This window comes from Micropterus dolomieu, linkage group LG10 (genome assembly GCF_021292245.1).
Source record: "Micropterus dolomieu isolate WLL.071019.BEF.003 ecotype Adirondacks linkage group LG10, ASM2129224v1, whole genome shotgun sequence".
Lineage (NCBI taxonomy): Eukaryota > Metazoa > Chordata > Actinopteri > Centrarchiformes > Centrarchidae > Micropterus > Micropterus dolomieu.
Window position 1 is genome coordinate 27,734,534 of NC_060159.1, and position 19,931 is coordinate 27,754,464.

Here is a 19,931-nt window from a genome sequence, read left to right on the forward strand (position 1 = left end):
CTTGCTGCAGCAGTCACTGCCAGGGAAGTGGTTTACTCTGCTGTCAGGCTGAGAGCACATGAACTGCAAGAAACAATTCAAAAATGTTTCAGAAATAATATTAAAGGGTCTTTAAAACAATATAAAGTGTTCTCTTGCATGTGTCTCTAACAGATTTAAGATTTGGACACGTGGCCAAAGTTCAAATATTGTCTGACACATTTATTGACAATATATTTAGTTATTTTCCATTATTTCATATTTCATACATAATGTTATTTATATGATACCAGACTATTCCAACACTTCATCATTTTTTTGTTCCAACCAACCCGTTCTCACTTCCAAGTCATCACATATGGACGTATGGGTCAACACCCGTTGGCATCAGAAATGTCATTTTTGGGGCAAACCCTTCAAATGTATTCTGTTTCCATTTTCTCCAATGTCTCAGATTTCCTCTTTTTCTTTATGTTATGTCTCAGTAAATTGAAATTTGTGGGACATTAAAAGATGCCACATTGGACTCTTGGATGGACATTTTTCACAGTTCTTAGAAATGTTAAATCTAATAAACCAAACGATGAATTGGTAAAATAATAATGATGCCATCAAGTCATAATCTTTGTCTCGCAGCGTTGTGGGATGTGCTGTGTTTATTTTACTATTTAAGCATTAATGACCATCAGACTGTCACAGATGTTTACGTTGCATTTCTGCTCCGATTTGTGAACATCATCAAACATAGATCAGAAACTAAAACAGAAAATTAAATCTTTTCAGCGTTTGTGTGATGGAGGACGAGTGATGGGAGGTTCAGAGTTTGGACGCCGGCCTCTGCTGATTGGCCGGAGCTGCAGCGATCGGCGTGGGTCGCCCCCAGAGCCGGAGCCGGCTGACTCCTCCGTCGGGGCTGATGATAAGACGGATGTGACTGATAGGTTGGCTCAGGGTCAGCTCGGCCTTGCTGTACAGATGTCTGTGATGAGGACGAAGCTGCAACACAGACAGGAAGCACTTCAAATACAAACGGCTGATAAACTCATATCTTTATTTATAAATTGTAACGGCTTTGGTGTTTTGTACTTCCTGTTTAATCTTGAAAATATTCTTCCTGATGTGTAGCGTTCCCTAATGTGTTTCGCCTGCGTCTTGTTAATCATCTCCCTTTTGTGTATTTAAGTGAGTGTCTTCCTATTGTCTGTTGTCACTACGTCTTTGTACCACATCGATTATTCCTGCCTGTTTTCCTATGTGTTCTACCCGTTTTTGGATTCTTTTATGGATTTCCTTAAATTGTTGGATTACATCTAGTACCTATCTAGGTTTCTGCTTATTGTTTGGACTTCCTGCCTCACCTGTGGAGTAAGTTGTTCTCACCTGAACACTGAAATAAACACTGAAAACAGAACTTGCTGAGGTGCAGTGTGTTTGGGTCCAAATCTGTAAGATTTATTGATTTAAAATTAACATTTTAAACCTGAACAGAGATTAAAGGACATGTTATCAGTGGGTTTTTTTGGAGCAACATGACTTCAGTGTTATTGTGTCTGCTTTGACTTACGATTTATTTTATATCTGAAATCCTTTCCAAGGTAACTTGTAAACCACTGTTTGGATGGAAACATTAACTGAAGAATTTTGAATGGTGCATTTTCTGTCATTTCCTGTTGTTCATCTACAATGTTTTTATCAGATGCACATCAGTTAAATATCCACACAATTCACCCAAAATATTTACATATATAATAAATAACAAAATATGTATAATAACATACAAACTTTAAAATGCCAACATCAGTTAACAATCCACAGACTCCAGTATAATCCATTTTATCCAGGCCTATTATATACCTTTTTGTAATTTTAACAATTAATCAGCAAGCTAATGTTTAGGGACATTCTATAGAACATTTCAGCAACTGATTCTTAATCCGGGGATCAATTTGTACATTTTAATTTGAAAGGAAACTCCCTGAACGAGAAATCTGTCTAAATTAAACAATATTTTCCTACAAGTAAGTTTTCCCTTTCCTCGTCTCTGTGAGTCCTCTGAGTGTCTGGACTCTGTGAGGAAAGACGAGACGCTTTTGTGTCTGTGAGGTTCGGTTGGCTGGCTGCCATCTTGGCACACAACAACGCTTTTTGCAAATTTGAGCGAGAATCAACTTCAGCAGAGTTACAGACTCCCAGCCAGCCGTCTGCCAACACTTCCTCTGATTGATCCATCAGTCTGCACATAAAGCTCTAAATTTAAGCAAACTGATTCCTTCCCATCTGTCAGCAGGATAAATATCTGAATATCAAATTATTTCACAAAAATACATTTTCCTTGGATATTGAAAACTAAAGAATGAGAGTTTCTGTCCTAAACTTTATTATTAAATGTTTGAGAACTCAAACACTCTGTATTTTCTTTTTAGAATGTGTATGTATTTGCTTTTAGGAAACACTGTACATACGAATTAGATCCAGAAGTTTTATTAAACACACTCCTGAGGGAGTTTTTATCTGGGATGTTTTTTTGTAAAAGTACAAAAAGGAGCAAATAGAAATGACTTCACAGATGGACTACACATACTTTCCTAGTGGGAAGAAGGACCTGCCATTTCCCAGAATTCCACCTGGTCCTGATGCACTGAGCTTCCTCCTCAGGGGTTAAAGAACAAGCCTCGATCCTGCAAGAGTCCGGGAAGTTACCTGCACAGAAAAGCGGGTTATTTTCCTCTGCTAGTGACTAGAAAGTTAAGACATTTCCTAAAGAGACAGCTGAGGACCTTTGAAGTGGTTGGTGTCCACCTCGATGCTGCTGATCACTCCAGGATGACCGAGACGAAACACCGCCCACTCCCAGCCGGGTACCTGCAGGATCCCATGCTGGTCCGCCTGCAGGACAAACAGCAGGTGTTTTGAAAAGTCAGGACATTTGTAGACCAATTAAGAAAAGACTGTCCCTTCCTTACTTCCTGACAGGCCTGTTAGAGGATTCAGGATTTCTTTTACAGTTGCAGTTAGAATTAGATTCGTTAATACTGATGTTAATGTCAGGGTGTGTGTGTTTAAACCTTCAGGTGTTTGGGTCGGTCCAGTCTGCGGGCCGTTTCCCAGCCGTCGGCCATGTTGACAGCTTGGCCCAGACCTGCAAACAGCACGTCTGGTTACAGGTGTCACCGGCACTGAAGCAGAAGAAGCCCAGTGACAGAAGTAAATAAATCAAACAACATTCAAAGACAACAACAATTAACTCCAACCGATCATGTTGCGTGGATGCCCAAAGTGGGCGTCGCTGTAGCCGAGGCAGACTCCCCCATTGGTCAGAGCCACCAGGTCGACGTCCTGGTGGGGAGAGACAGATGACCAGTCTCTCTGCCCGACGCCGTAAACTCGCAGTCTGGCTATCCCTCCATCTGATCACACACCAATAAAGTGAACAATATTACAGGTATTATATGACGGTGTGTGTGTGTGTGTGCGTGTGCGTGTGTGTGTGTGCGTACCTGGGTACATGTTGAGGCGCAGGTGTGTGACTCTGTGGTTGAAGGTGACCCTGAAGTAGTTGTGGCAGCAGTCTGAGTATCCGGGCTTCAGCTCCGACACACACACCAGCTCCGGCCACGCCTCCGAGCCCAGCTGTCAATCAAAGCACACGTAACACATCAGCTGTCAATCATGTTTATCAAAGATCACCGAGGTTGACCAGCAGACTGTCAGTGTTACCTTGGCGACAGCAGCCAGCTGGCTGTCGGAGGCGGCCATGCCGGTTCGGTCTCCTTCCAGAGCGAAGGTCGGTGGTTTGTCTGGTGCAGAACATGTTATTATTGGTGTGTTCAGCCCTCGTGTCCACTTTATTAGGTACACCTGTACAATCTAAAACAGGCCAGTACTTCAGCTCTGATATAACATCTATGTTCAGATATTTTGAAATTCTCGTGTACACGTGTAAATTCAGTTTGGATTTATTACTGAGGTCACAGTTAAAGAGCTGGGCTGGACTACATTCTTTTCCAAACATGAGGGGTCAGAATATTAGAAACTCCTCTGAACATAACGCAGTCCAGTCGCTACGACTCAGTGCGAAAATATATCACTAAATTCACAGCTCAACAAAACTGAACATTATAGGTTTCATAAAAGTTTCATGGCGGAACAGTTGTATTAAACTGAACAGGTGACCCTAATAAAGTGGACTGAGTGCCAGATCCTTTATTTCAATAATTGCTTAGAACAGTTTTTTCTGCATTTCAGCAGTAATTATGCTGTTTGTCCCTCGACCTAATTACAGGCTCTCAGGAAAAACTCCTACAATAACATACCAAAATGAATCAGGTATAACTCATCAATCATCTGGTCTCCTGAGATAGGTCAGGAGCTAAGGAATATGAATCTGTTGTAAGTAAACATATTTCTGTTACCATTCTAGAGTAAATGGAGCTGCAGTAAGGAAAATAGAAGATTTTAATGCAAAAATTCAAAGACAATATCACCATATAACCAGGAATCTGCAGATGTCCCCTCCTGCTCCCTGACTATAGCTAAATTTGATGTACAGACATTAAAATATAACTTTTATAAAACAATTTATAAAGATACTTAGGTGGTCTCCATGTTATGGCCATGATTACTATTTACACGCTGACTGTTTACTGTGAGTTTGTCTTCTAAACACTGTTGATTTCCACACAGCCACGTTACAACCCACACAAACCTCCCCAAAACACTGAAATATTAATGTAATTAATGTAAAAATGTAAAAAAGTAATTAATATTTATCAATATCCATATGCTGAGAGCTCCTGGATATAAAGGCAGATAAATGAAGAATAAAAGGCCCCACAGCGATGTGTGAGGTCTTAAAACATCTGCTATTTTCTACTTTAGATGAGCTTGTAATCAAAAATACTTTATTATTGGCATCAGTACTCAGTCAGCCACAAGATGGAGACAAAGACCATGTGTTTGAATGGAAAGCTGTGGGCTCTGTCTGCCTCAGTCCTTTCCACATGTAATGGAAATGAATACAACCCAATCCAAGCTGGCATCCAGGGTACTGGAGTAAATACTGGTGCTTTTACCTGACTAAACCTACAAAAACAGAAAAGGTAGGACAAAATGTCTGATCGTAAGTTTGTTTTTATTGTTTTCCGACAATTTATTTCTTAAGTTTTGTGGTTGTAGAGTGAAATGAGTTACACCTATCAGGAGCGGCGTGACTGCAGCATGCACCCTGTTCAGACACATGTTCAGTCAGCTGCTTGGTCTAAAAATGTTTTGCAGGAGCTGTTAGCTGAGCTGTGGCATGAATATATTACTCATGCTAAAAAGAACAGCGCATAACAGTGTTTGTGCCCACATATCGCTCGTGGCCCTCCGGGGACATTCTCAACATATTAAATACAAATAAACAAAAAAAAAAGTTGCTGCAGGTACACAAAGACAACATCAATGAAATGAAATGCTCTGGAATATGTTAATATCGTGTTATTTTAATTACACAGAGATAAAAGCTGCTCTCCTGCAGCTCTGAAGCTGCATGTAAGTAAAGTCAGAGCGTGTCACACTTTAGGAGGTGATGAGTTAGAGACAGACAGTTTGTACCCAGACAGCCGGACTGGATGGAGACGTAGGGCGAGTGGTTTCCAGTGAAGAAGGACGTGTCGACGTCGAAGCCGAAGATCAGCCCAGGTACTCCCAGCTGGACGATGCACCAGTCCTGACCTGCTCAGAAAAACATGGCGACCTCAAACCACAGTCCAGCAGACACATTCATGTATGAGCACAATGATCTAACAGATGAGTGACGGGGTTTGAATGTTGAGGTGTTTTTATATTTAGGTCACAAATTGTTCATTTATTATAAAAGAGCCTGCGAATGAACCGTAAACGGAGCTTTTTTATGTTCAGGTAGTTTTGATGTACCGGGGGTCGAGGTCAGTATCAGGAGCAGATCATGAGTTCATTTAGAAACAGCGTCTCATTACAGAGTTTGTCCACCAGAGAGCGCTGACATGTTGATTTTTACATTTAAGAGATCTTAACTTAAGAGATCTTTATATTATGTGTTCATGTCATAAGTACTGATATAATACTGCCTTATTGTACACTAAATAACATATCACTGTATAACACTATGATATTTTGCTTATTGTTTTTTAATTATTATATTATATGCTGTATCATAGTATTCTTATTCATATTATACATACTTTAATGTATCACAACTGTATAATTCAATTCAATTCAGTTTTATTTTTATAGCACCAGTTCATAACAAAATTATGAATTTTTTTGTGAGTTGGAGCTGTATAAATGAAACTGGATTGCAATTTTCATATAGATAAGGTCTAGGCTGTACTCTTAGTAATAATTACAGTATTGTGTGTGTATATTACATTAATACTGCACATATATAGTACATTATTATGTTATATTATAGTATATATTATTCACACCTATATAAAGATATTATAATGTATACATATACTTATTGTCAGCATGCTACAGTTTTGAACAGAATTCAGTGTAATCACATATATTATTTGGTTTGATCGGTGAACCTCAGAGACCTGTTGCAGGTACTAACCAGGTATTCTCTTTCTCCTCGTCTCCCATCCGTCCATCCACTTTCCGAACTCGGTGAAGGCCGAGGCGATGAACTGTGGCGGCTCTCTCTGTACGGACACGCACTCATCACATGTTGGGAAACGAAGCTCATGATGTTTACAGAACTCACAAGGACAACCCAGCAGCTGCTGCACCAAGTCTGTCTGGTGATATTCAACATATTTTACATTGGGTATTTGTGGAGTCATCCACCGCTGACAATAGTCCCTAACAAATGCCCTGTTTCCTCCTGTTTGTTTGATAGAAACTAGAGCGGGCAGCTGTTTGAAACATGAAACTATATATCTGTGAGGTACATCTTCAGGAGGAACCAATGGACTAAGAGCTGAGAGCCACAGACAGGTTTGGGTCTGAACATGAGATAATTTGATGAACTAAATAACATCAGACTTTTCCTTAAACGTAAAAGACAGAAAATGACAGCGACATTAATCACATGTGCTGAACCTGACATGGTGGATCAGAGTTTTACCTTCAGCAGGTTGGCAGCGGGAGCAAACCATTCGTCTGAAGCGAAAATAACCTGAAAGAACAACCGGAGAAGACTTTATTTCAAAAGAGCAGCATCCACTTAAAGTTAAATCTACATTAATCATATTTTACAGGAATAATTCACCATTTTGGGATCCAGGTTTATTCACGCTCATGTTAGATGTTAGTTGCTCTTATGTCTGTACGGTAAATATGAAACTACAGCCAGCAGTTGATTAGCTTAGCTTAGCATAAAGGCCCGGAAACACGGAGGGGCCCGACCCCAACAAGCTTCACCTCCAGCAGCTACTGTGAGATGCTACTCTAACATGCATCAGTATTAACAATCTAATAGAATCAGAAATCACTCGCAGGAGACATTTTACTGCACAACCAGTACGTTTGTGATGAGACTACGCTTATTATATCACAGTTAAGGGCCGTTGTTCGGCCATTTCTTTATGAATACTTAGTAATTAGAACTATTTATTTATATCTATCTGCACGTTGCTGTTTGTTGTACAGCCACTAAAAACTGGACATTGACTTTGGTCATTTGAATTTATATGATAATCTGCTTGCTGCTGTGTGCCGGCGGCCACCAGTGCGTAAAATAATAACACTTTAATGTTATACCCACCAGTAAGAGCAGAATTGCGTCTCTCCTTGAGTCTTTGAACAGGCTGTTGAAACTTAAACTTTGTTGCAAAATCACAGACATCTGGGGCGAGTAGTGGACTGCTGAGTGTGTTTGTTTGTGCATTTTCGTGTGTGAGAGAGAGGGAAATGTTGAATCATGTAATAAGCAATTATTTATCTCTCTCTCTCATTATTTAATTATTTATCTCCGCAGGTAAAATGCGATCAGTATCAGATTGCATTTTAATACCGGGTGTAAACGGGGCGTGAGACCCCCACGAAGCTCAGATTATAACTTGAACCCTGTTTGTCGCGGAGTGATACGGATCTGTGTAAAGGAATTCAACGTCATACCCGTTGTATACAAGGTAGTTTATTAATCATTATACAGCACAAGGCTGCATAAAGAAATTAATTTTGTAGTTCCTTCATGCTACACACAACATAATAAGTGGAGCCCTATATTAAAATATGGTAACATATAAAATAAAATAAAACAATATAAATCCAGTATACAGATGTTTTTAATGAACATTTGATGTGTTTCTGCTTGTATGTTACAGTGACAGCATGAAAACCTCCGGGTCACTCACCTTCCCACCGACCGTCTCACAGGCCAGATCATTAAACTGCAGGAAGTCCGGCTCCACTGCTGTCTTCACTGCTGCTCTCCTCTCTGCCATGTTGAGTTTTTACTCAGGTTTCTATGAATAGAAATGTTAAAGCAGCAGCTCGTCCTGCTGAAGCCTGAAGAATCAGACGGTCAGGCAGCTTGTGTTCTGCAGGACAAAGTTCACCGGCTGCTCACTCACAAACAGCAGGCTGTTTATTTAGACTGAGTGAATGAAGCTCTAGTTCTGTTAATACACTATTAACACATTCAAACTGTTAGTCACACTAAAAACACAGACACGGCTTCATGTCACTCATTTACCACACGGTTTTTATGCTTTAACAACTTTATTGACCCGTGTGTTGACCCAGAAAATGAGTCCTGCTGTCAGCAGATTTCAAAATGCAAATATACTGTAGACATGCAACCAGACAGTATAATGCACTGTACAGGCAAGGTGTCTGGATATATACTGTATACGAGATATACTGTAGAGACCGCGACCCTCATGATGGATGGATGTACTGTACATACAGTAAACAATAAAAAAGACAACATAAATACATTATCAGTAAAAATTATTTATTTATTATATATATTACCAAATACCCAGAGGTAGTGCAAAGAATGCTGAATAAATACAGCTGCTTCATTTGTAGTTGTTTTTGTCGTGGAAATGATATTCCTGGCGAGGGGCTGAGCAAACAATTGAGTTACAACAAACTGTTGTCTTTGAAGAATTTGTTTAACAAAAGAGAATAAACAGAAGTACTAAAACACATATACAGCTGGTCCAGAGACCTGCCGCCTAGGGCGGCTTCGGGCGTCTGGCCCCGAGCAAAGGGATGCATCATCATTTACACAGTCTAGGTTTCTATGTTTTGGGGAACAGAGATCCTCTCTCAGCCTTGAATGAACATTCAGGGAGAGGAACAACAAGAGAGGAAAACACCAAAACAATCTCACAGCTCTGACCTGAACCTTAGTAAATGTGGACAGACTAACATCAGGAGTATAGGAGAGGAAAGATTAAGGATAAAAAACACAACACATATATATCTATCAGCCATAATGAGAACAGTAATAATAATAATAATAATATTAAAAGATCATACATAAAAGATTAAAGGTAAGAGGACACAACAGTTTTGAGTCACTTTTTATTGTTTGATTACTTTCCAGTAGGAAATGTTAGCAGTCACTTCAAACAGAAACTCGGCTTGGGACCCTGGAGCTCTGCCTGGTAGGCCCCCTTCAGTAATTCTTCAATGGATCAGTCCCTTCAACTTAAAAATGCACAGTAGAATCTCAGCTTAGTCAATAAGTTTGCCAACAAATGGACACCAGAGTGATCATCCTGTTAGCAACAGACCAGCTGAAGCTCTGAAAATAAATATCCCACCTGGTGCCGGAGGTGTCTCTACAGGAGGAGGTGTAACTACAAGGCATGACCCGCCCTACTCTGCCTCTGGTTGGCTGAGCCTGATATTCAAACCCATCCAACCAATGAAGGTGTTGAGAACTAGCCAATCAGAGGCAGAGTAGGGCGGGCCATACCATCATCTCTTAGGACATTTTACACACCAGGCAGGTGTTCATTTGGCTCTGAGGGTTGAACATGCTGTGAGTCTGGCTCATTGATGATCCAGGTGAGTTTGTCAATCGGATCTGTAGAATAAGTGGAGAATGAAAAACACCCACTTTCTACCTGTAGACAAGTGTTCTGTATGTAGCTGCTGCTACTGTGGAAAAGGGGCAGGTCCTGTTTACTCAGGTAAGTGAAATGGAAATATGTCCTTTGGTGAGTCTTCTGAAATCAAGAGTCCAATCCAGACGTCTTTTAAGGGTTTTATTCTTTGCAAAGGGTCAGACAGACATACAGAGTGCAACCAGTCTGAAGAGCCAGTGAAGAAGCAGGTGACTTTATACTGTAAGGGTATTACACAGCTATCGAAGGGAGGAAGGGAGTAGGGACCAGCTGTCCTGAGATGAAGGCCTATCAAGGACAGTCTGATAAGAAAACTCTCTAACGAGCATCTTTCCCATGGGAACCTTCACCTAGCTGTAACATAATAAAATAATCAAACACCACACAGTGAAACACTGGTCTATTCTGATGAAGCATGCAGGGTGAAACAGTAAACACAGTAAAATATCACATTTCCATCACATAAGTGAACTTAATTGGCAACACAGGAGAATATCAGAAAGCAAAGGACTTCATGTAACTGTAAAATAAAATGAACCAGTGCATCAGGGTAACAAAGTCTTTTAGCAGTTTTTACTGCTTTACAGTTACAGAAATTGATTCAGGTTATCACATCTACTGAGAAAAGTGAACACTGAGGGACATAGTTTTTTTGTTCTGTGTTTAAAAATATATTTCCCTAAAAAAGAACACGGAAGCTTTAATCAACAATTGTTCTCTTTTTTGTTGTGGCAGATTAAACAAAATAGGCCTGTTGTATTGCATTATTAAAACATACATTAACAAAGAAAATGTTTTGCCAGCAGTTAGAAAATATGTTACATTTACAAAATGTGGAGAAAGAAAAACATCTTTGTATTTATATTTAGTTGTTAGAGTCTCACCTGGACTTCAGAGGCTGATACCAATATCTGAGAGCTTTTGAAACAGCTGATAGCTGTTAATAAAAACATATTGAACAAAGGTGTGGTCAGGATAAGAAGTGAGTGCAACTGTTTCTAAATGACGTTTCTGGTTAGTTATCAACCGATAATATCAGCAGTGCCAGTAGATTTTTTCTTTTGTTCTTCCGGTGGCATTTGGCCACCAGAAGAATACTTTGAGGTGATCTACACACCTCTGTCACCGCTGTTGACACAGTTTAGGGGGATTATTTTTATTGAACTGTGCAAATAGGAACTTTGAACCAATACTTTGACATTATCATAGACACCACTATATAGTTCTACCAGCTAAAGGACAGCACAGACTAATATGGTGTATAGTGTGAAATAAAAAAATAAACTGAACCCTATACACATAAAGAGTGAAAACTTTCAGATTATTAATGCACAATTGCACGCATCCCTTTAATTTAAGGTCAGAGGTCCATTTCAGAAGACTTATTGTTCACGTAAACATATTTTAATGAGCACTTTTCCATAATATTTTCAAATGAACTGATGCTCATGGATTGTTAACCAAATGCACAGTTTATGAATCTGTGTTCTTGTTTTGTTAATCCATGTCCTTGTATTATTGATTTGTACACATTTTTGACTTCAAATTTTTTTATGCTTCTACTTAAAACTAAAGAAACTCTTTCAGTTATCACTCAATGATTGATCAATTAATCGATTAGAATTTAACTATTAAATTAATACTAATATTGAAACTATTTAAATACAAGATTAAACCTTTTGAGTAATTTTTCCAAAGGAACAAAATTCCTAATTCTCTGATTTCAGTTTCTCAAATGTGAATATTTAATATCAATGACAGTAAACTGAATAGAATTGGATTGTGGACAAAAGAAGAAATTTTAGGACTTTATCTTAGGCTTTGGGAAACACTGATCGACATTTTTCATCCTTTTTGTGACATTTTATGGCCCAAATAACTTGTCGATTAATCAACAAAATTATAGACAGATTAATTGATGACATGAACACCCCAGTAATATAAAATAAGATTTCTTTTGTCAACTTTGCAGGGTGAAAAGATGGCGACACAGAAAGAGGTCCTCTTGGGAATTTTGGAAGATTTGGGAGCCGAGGACTTTAAAAAGTTCAAGTGGTACCTGCAGCAGAAGGAGGTCCTGGAAGGCTTCCCAGCAATCCAAAAGAGTCGACTGGAGAATGCAGACAGGGTGGACACATTAGATCAGATGGTCCAGAACTATTGTATAAACACTACTAAAGTGATCAGAATAGTTTTGGTAAAGATAAATAAGAATGATCTAATGGAAAATATCCCAAACACCATCTCAGAACCCACAGGTAAATCATTAGAAATTGAATTAATAAAAAGACCTCTATTTTATGCAATCATGCATCACATTTTTATACACTTGACAATGATAACAGATACAGTAGAAATTCTGATATTGAAATTGGCCTCCTAATATCAAGATAATTGCAACATTTACATAGTGGAGGGGTTTAGGTGCAATGACCATGGAAGCTGATCTCGGGGTCAATAACTTCTGGTAGGGTCACTCAAAGCAGTTGGTCCAAGGTGAAGTGTCCGATCAGGGGTGATTATAGAACCATTTTGGATCAGCAACCTCAAAAGCAAACTACCTCACTCAGATTAGGGCATCTTTCTGCAGCCAAGCCTGGGAATGGCTCACTGGCAAGTCCCTGGTGGCAAGGTCCATTTGCAGTGCTGGGTGTCAGTGTCAGGTGCATTGCCAGTCAGGCCGCAGGCACAGGAGAGAACCTTGGTATGGTCATCTCATCAGTTGGTGCGGGAGATGGAGCAGTACCAGCTAGACATATTGGGCTCACCTCAACACGTAGCATCGACTCTGAAATTAAACTCCTGAATAGGGAATTGACTCTCCTTTTGACACCGGGCAGGTGTGGGGATTCTCACGAGCCACTGCCTAAGCACTGGTGAGCTAGAATATTCCTCCTGGAATGGTAATGAGATTCAGTGAGAGGATTTGATTGATTTGTTTTGTTATTAGACTTCTGTGATAGTCATGTACTGTTTATAATAGACACCATATTCAAGCATTAGGTGGGTCAGAAGTTACGGTACAACGTACAGCAAAGCTCGATTATTGAGGTTGTGATTCAGTTTGCTAATGAGAAGAGCAGAGCTGACAGCTGATCACCACCTGGTGATTTCTCCAGGTGGGACATAACATACATGGAATTCAAGCGTTCAGTGTTTAAAATGTCAGTATTTAAAGTCTGTAAAGAAGACCTTTTCAGGTTGGTTGGCCCAGGGAACAGATGAAGCAGCAGATGGGTATTGGGATGCCAGAAGGACAGGAGCTTCTGTGGTCACAAAAGAAAAAAACTGGTATAGGAGGAGCTGAGGGAGGCCATGGAGAACAACTTTCTCCCTTAAAGACGGCCTGGCAAATCGTCAGGAAACTCAGGAGGGAAGGTTATTTGCTGAACCAGTCTGAGGATATTGTCGGACAGAGGTACTGACACATATTCTGCAGAGCTGAAAGGCTTGGAAGTGTTGTGATTTTCTCTGGCAGAGATCACAGATGTAGTCAGAAAGGCCCACAGTGACAAGGTGCCAGGGATTGATGAGATGTGTCCTGATACATTGAAAAATCTAGGGGAGACACCAGAGGTTGTGCTCAAACTATTGGAATAGTTCCAGGCTCCCTGGCAAATCTTATGCCACGGTGATGAAATGGAAACTCTGGTAGAACCTCAGATTCAGAAGGACCAATGCAGATTCAGAGAAGGTGGCCCATCAGGTTTACTTCTCTGCTGTTAGCAAATTCTGCAGAGACACTGAGAAAACAATGGATTGTTCATTTTGGTTTGGGAGGGAATTGTTGTCAAGGAGATCAAGGATCTTGGGATCTTTTTCACAAGTGAGGGAAAGGTGGAGCGTGAGCTAAAGAGGCAGCATGTGGAAAGAGGCTTGTTGTGGTTTGGGCATCTAAGTACGACACCTACCTATGGAGGTATTCAGGCCACATCCAACTTGGAGGAGACCATTGGGCAGGCCAACAACCCCCTGATACCTGGGTACGCCTTGCAGTCCCCCAGAAAGAGCAGTTGAAAGTGGCTTAGTAGAATTACATACTTTGGAGAGTTGTGGAAAATGGATGTCTGGAAAGTAAAGAAGTAAATAATATCAAAAACATAAAGCTTGGCATAAACATGTTTTCTGCCTGAAATGAGGAAATGTTTTCATGGTTCATGTACACTATAGCATCATCTAAAATCTGTCATCTCTTTTCATTATTTCAGAGATTCTTGCTGAGTGCCGGCGTAAACTGAAATCAAAACTGAAGAAGAAGTTCCAGTGTGTGTTTGAGGGGATTGCTAAAGCAGGAAACCCAACCCTTCTGAACCAGATCTACACAGAGCTCTACATCACAGAGGGAGGGACTGCAGAGGTCAATGATGAACATGAGGTCAGACAGATTGAAACAGCATCCAGGAAACCAGACAGACCAGAAACCACCATCAGACAAGAAGACATCTTTAAAGCCTCACCTGGAAGAGATGAACCAATCAGAACAGTGATGACAAAGGGAGTGGCTGGCATTGGGAAAACAGTCTTAACACAGAAGTTCACTCTGGACTGGGCTGAAGACAAAGCCAACCAGGACATACAGTTCACATTTCCATTCACTTTCAGAGAGCTGAATGTGCTGAAAGAGAAAAAGTACAGCTTGGTGGAACTTGTTCATCACTTCTTTCCTGAAACCAAAGAAGCAGGAATCTGCAGGTTTGAAGAGTTCCAGGTTGTGTTCATCTTTGACGGTCTGGATGAGTGTCGACTTCCTCTGGACTTCCACGACAATGAGGTCCTGACTGATGTTACAGAGTCCACCTCAGTGGATGTGCTGCTGACAAACCTCATCAGGGGGAACCTGCTTCCCTCTGCTCGCCTTTGGATAACCACACGACCTGCAGCAGCCAATCAGATCCCTCCTGAGTGTGTTGACATGGTGACAGAGGTCAGAGGGTTCACTGACCCACAGAAGGAGGAGTACTTTATGAAGAGATTCAGAGATAAGAAGCAGGCTGACAGAATCATCTCCCACATCAAGACATCACGAAGCCTCCACATCATGTGCCACATCCCAGTCTTCTGCTGGATCACTGCTACAGTTCTGGAGGTGTTGAAGACCAGAGAGGGAGGAGAGCTGCCCAAGACCCTGACTGAGATGTACATCCACTTCCTAGTGGTTCAGTCCAAACTGAAGAACGTCAAGTATGATGGAGGAGCTGAGACAGATCCACACTGGACTCCAGAGAGCAGGAAGATGATTGAGTCTCTGGGAAAACTGGCTTTTGAGCAGCTGCTGAACGGCAACCTGATCTTCTATGAATCAGACCTGACAGAGTGTGGCATCGATATCAGAGCAGCATCTGTGTACTCAGGAGTGTTCACACAGATCTTTAAAGAGGAGAGAGGCCTGTACCAGGACAAGGTGTTCTGCTTCGTCCATCTGAGCGTTCAGGAGTTTCTGGCTGCTCTTCATGTCCATCTGACCTTCATCAACTCTGGTGTCAATCTGCTGGCAGAAGAACAAACAACCTCCTGGTTGTCTAAAGTATTTGGAGGGAAACCTGAACCATATCATCTCTATCAGAGTGCTGTGGAAAAGGCCTTACTGAGTCCAAATGGACACCTGGACTTGTTCCTCCGCTTCCTTCTGGGTCTTTCACTGAAGACCAATCAGACTCTCCTACGAGGTCTGCTGACACAGACAGGAAGTAGCTCACAGACCCATCTGGAAACAGTTGAGTACATCAAAAAGAAGATCACTGAGAATTTTTCTCCAAAGAGAAACATAAATCTGTTTCATTGTCTGAATGAACTGAATGATCGTTCTCTAGTGGAGGAGGTCCAACAGTACCTGAGTTCAGGAAGTCTCTCCACAGATGAACTCTCTCCCACTCAGTGGTCAGCTCTGGTCTTCATTTTACTGTCATCAGAAAAAGATCTGGACGTGTTTGACCTTAAGAAATACTCCGCTTCAGAGGAGGCTCTTCTGAGGCTGCTGCCAGTGGTCAAAGCATCCAACAAAGCTCTGTAGGTGGATGTATCACTGGATGTATTAATTAATTCAACTTTTTTTTACAGTATAGTTGAGAAGAAAACCATTTTGTTTGTGTTAATCACTTATTTGTCTTTAGACTAAGTGGCTGTAACCTCTCAGAGAGAAGCTGTGTAGCTCTGTCCTCAGTTCTCTGCTCCCCGCCCTCTAGTCTGATAGAGCTGGACCTGAGTAACAATGACCTCCAAGATTCAGGAGTGAAGCTGCTCTCTGCTGGACTGGAGAGTCTACACTGTGGACTGGAAACACTCAGGTCAGGATTCAGACATTTTGCTTAACAGAATATAACAGCTTTTAACATTGAAAGTAATTTGTAAGCTTTTCCTGTTTACGTGATTTTGTCACCAGCTTCAGACCTACGGTACATCTGAATCTGTGCCCAGGCTAGAAAGCATTGTGGATCAATGGATAGACCAACAGGAGAGACTGTCTTGCTGAAACCACTGCTTGTTTATTACTGAAATATTACAATATGTAATTTCCTAAAATGTCTCAGTCACATCTTCTTGCTTCACTTTTAGTTATAATAATATAAACATTTAACACACAATGATGAAACCAGAAATACACAAAATTATACCACTACATTATTGTTTAGTAGACAGACAGTAGATGTTTGTAACACTGCTTACAATTGCTAAAGTAAATGTGACCGGAAGTAAAGTGTTACCCTTACAATGATTAGAGGCCATGATTATACTCCGTGTTAAAGAAAACTGCATTGTAGAAATTTATTTTTTGCAGTACCTGCGAATTAGTGGAAAGAAAAACAGAAGTTAGTGTCTTGCTGATTCATTACTAAGCTGTGCATGAAGCTCTGTGCTGCTGCCTGTTTGGTGTAATACCAAATGAATAAGTAAGTTGTAGGAAGTATGTTTCGTTATTAAAAAAAAATAGCAGCTGTCATCATACTGTATGTGGTTTTCTTTGACCTACTACTATTTTCATATAAGTTGTGTTACCAGCTATTTGGAATAAAACTCCAATGAATGACTTTCATTTTCAGTATTTCTTCATTTTCCTCTCATCTTTCCATTGAGACCTTGAATACCAAAGATTCTGCAACCAGTTGTTGGTGATTTTTTTTAAACTAACAATTAAAATACTAAGCAGATGGTCTCTCTGTGTTATTGACTTGTATTTGACTAGAACTATTCTTGTATCATCAGGCTGTCGGGCTGTCAGGTCACTGAGGAAGGCTGTGCAGCTCTGGCCTCAGCTCTGAAGTCCAACCCCAGCCATCTGAGAGAGCTGGACCTGAGCTACAATCATCCAGGAGACTCAGGAGGAAAGCTGCTATATGCTTGTCAGGAGGATCCACACTTGAGACTGGATGCTCTCAGGTATGGACAGACAACAGTTAACACTATTGCAGTTCAGAGTTTGTCATACACAAAACTCTCTATGTGAGGGTACATAGCTGGCTGTCCAAATTTATATTCACTTTTCACTCATTATTATTATTATCATTATTATTATTATTACTATTAATTTCCATTGATATTTGTATAAATACTGCTACTATTACTATTATTTTATATATCTATGTGTTGGGCTACTGTGTGTTTGCTTCGTTTTTCCATCCCCAACCCCTAAACCTGAATGTAGGCTCTGCTCAAGGTTTCTACCTGTTAACTCTACCTGTTTTCTTTGTCACTGTGGTCAAATGCTGCTCATGGTGGGAATTGTTGAGTCTAAATAATCTTACAAAGAGTACGGTCTAGGCCTACTCTATATGAAAAGTTAAATGAGACAACGTGATGAATTCATGTCTCCAGTACTGGTTAAATGATTTGGTCTAGGGCAGGGGTTTTCAAAGTGTGAGGCAGGCCTCCCTACGGGGGGCTCCAAACAGTTTCAGCGGAGGCTCAGTGAATGGAAGTGAAACAATATTACATTAATTATTACATTAGTTATCAAAAGGAGATCACATAGAATTGCTTAAATGTGATTAGAGTTCAGAGATACAGCTTTTGGGAACTAATAAATGCCTTAGGACAGACCTTTTTTAAAACTATTTGTGTAGTCCGAAGTTATGTCAGACAACAATATTAAGCTATTTTGGCTCATACGTTGAGTGTTAAATAATATAATCATGATCCCATAGGCATCCAGAAATTGAGCAAAACAAGTAAACTAAAGATGTGGGGGGGGGGCGCCATTTCATAAGCTTTGTCTGAGGGGAGGCCCACAGTCTCAGACTTTGAAAACCCCTGGTCTGGGGATTAATTACCCCTGAGACGTACGGCAACACCAGCTACTAACTTAAAAGTCCACAATATAACCTTAATACTTTGGTTGCCAACACAAGAAAAGATGCAAGTGTTACTTGAAATTTGGTACGCTTGACTCACTTTACTATAAGAAAGGTTATTAAATGTTTCTGTTCCTACAGTATAATAAAAGACAATGTATGTGTTTCTTACTCCAGTTTAGACCATGGTGGAGAGCAGAGACTGAAACCTGCCATGAAGAAGTGTAAGTGTGGATGCAGTATTGTTATATCTATTATGATAGTTAAAACAATTAACCATACAGTTGTGTTGGATGATAAACTGCTGCTGTGTTGTGTCTTGTTCTCTCCATCAGATTCCTGTGAACTCACACTGGACACAAACACAGCAAACAGAGAGCTTAAACTGTCTGACAACAACAGAACGGTGACACTTGTGAGAAGGGAACGGACATATCCTGATCATCCAGAGAGATTTGACCACTGGAAACAGCTGCTGTGCAGAAATGGTCTGACTGGTCGCTGTTACTGGGAGGTCAATTGGGAAGGGCTGGTTCATATAGCAGTGACTTACAGAGGAATCAGAAGGAAAGGAAAGGGATATGACTGCAGGTTTGGAGGGAATAATCAGTCCTGGAGTCTGAGCTGCTCTGGTGATGGTTTTTCTGTCTGTCACAAAAAGATAAAAACAGATCTCCCTCCTTCCTCCTCCTCTGTCTCTAACAGAGTTGCAGTGTATGTGGACTGTCCTGCTGGCACTCTGTCCTTCTACAACGTCTTTTCTGACACACTGATCCACCTCCACACCTTCAACACTATGTTCACTGAACCTCTTTATCCTGGGTTTAGGTTTGTGTCCAAGCCTGGTTCCTCAGCGTCACTCTGTTTTCTGTAGAAGGTGTAATGTCTTCCTGACATCTAAATAATCCAAAGAAGGAATCACTCTGGAAACTTGACATTTCTATACCATTTTTAGAAACATCTTGACCATGTTAACAACTCATAGCAACAACCTGGACATCCCGGGTCTCTCATTAACTTATCATACACTGTCCACTACTGTATGTGTACCAGTGCATTTTCCAAAATGAACAGGCCTGAAATTGTTTTGTTTTATGCATACTCTTTCCTGTGAGAACTTGAGCATCAAGGTTAAGAAAGGCTTCCTCGTAGACTCCCCAATTATCTCCTTGCATTCATTGTTGATATAATTTCCTCTGAGTCAGACACTCTAATCACCCTCCGGTGTAACAAGCTCTTTGCCCCAGCTGTAGTAGGCCTACTTCTAACTTTAATAAATATCACAAAGACAACATTTTTAGCAACTATGTTTTTGTTTGTTCCACCACACTAACATACTGTTAGCAGGTAGTGTGTACCTGGCCCAAATCTTGTTTTCTTTCACTACCTGCATGATTCACAAAACAAAATGACACTGTTAATCTTGGGTTGTATTATAGTAGTGTTAGTGAACATTTCATCATTCTACACCACTAATGCCTGGATGTTGCATCACACTTAATCTAAATTTTCAAATATTGTTCAATGTAAGAGCAAATTTACACCGGTCAGTATCACCTGCTGGTCATAATGTAGGGCTCCCTTTTGCCGCCAAAACAGACCTGACCCGTCGAGG

At 40.5% G+C, this 19,931-nt stretch overlaps 2 protein-coding genes across 2 annotated transcripts; one reads left to right on the plus strand and one right to left on the minus strand.

Annotated features, from left to right (window-relative positions):
* Positions 1–277: 277 nt before the first annotated feature.
* Positions 278–8,458, minus strand: allc (allantoicase). Its single transcript, XM_046059951.1, has 11 exons — positions 8,304–8,458; positions 7,073–7,123; positions 6,560–6,647; positions 5,575–5,694; positions 3,697–3,776; positions 3,477–3,609; positions 3,231–3,386; positions 3,045–3,118; positions 2,757–2,865; positions 2,561–2,679; positions 278–975 (listed from the first exon to the last, which is right to left on the minus strand). Exons 1-11 carry the CDS (start codon positions 8,391–8,393, stop codon positions 796–798), a joined length of 1,200 nt encoding a protein of 399 aa, XP_045915907.1. The 5' UTR covers positions 8,394–8,458; the 3' UTR covers positions 278–795.
* Positions 8,459–9,953: 1,495 nt separating this feature from the next.
* Positions 9,954–19,569, plus strand: LOC123977324 (NACHT, LRR and PYD domains-containing protein 3-like). The gene is made up of 7 exons (XM_046059912.1): positions 9,954–9,972; positions 12,004–12,289; positions 14,240–16,037; positions 16,142–16,315; positions 17,232–17,405; positions 18,494–18,540; positions 18,652–19,569. The coding sequence occupies exons 1-7, from the start codon at positions 9,964–9,966 to the stop codon at positions 19,188–19,190; spliced, it is 3,027 nt and encodes a 1,008-aa protein (XP_045915868.1). The 5' UTR covers positions 9,954–9,963; the 3' UTR covers positions 19,191–19,569.
* The last annotated feature ends 362 nt before the right edge of the window (positions 19,570–19,931 follow it).

What these genes read in the sequence shown, in the direction of transcription:
- allc (XM_046059951.1), bottom strand. Translation starts at nt 8,393, where the DNA reads ATGGCAGAGAGGAGAGCAGCAGTGAAGACAGCAGTGGAGCCGGACTTC. An exon ending in AGCTGGCTGCTGTCGCCAAG is followed by an intron (nt 3,610 to 3,696) that starts GTAACACTGACA and finishes TTTGATTGACAG; the next exon opens with CTGGGCTCGGAGGCGTGGCC. An exon ending in GCGCCTCAACATGTACCCAG is followed by an intron (nt 3,387 to 3,476) that starts GTACGCACACAC and finishes GTGTGTGATCAG; the next exon opens with ATGGAGGGATAGCCAGACTG.
- LOC123977324 (XM_046059912.1), top strand. An exon ending in TGTGGACTGGAAACACTCAG is followed by an intron (nt 16,316 to 17,231) that starts GTCAGGATTCAG and finishes TTGTATCATCAG; the next exon opens with GCTGTCGGGCTGTCAGGTCA. An exon ending in TTGAGACTGGATGCTCTCAG is followed by an intron (nt 17,406 to 18,493) that starts GTATGGACAGAC and finishes TTCTTACTCCAG; the next exon opens with TTTAGACCATGGTGGAGAGC.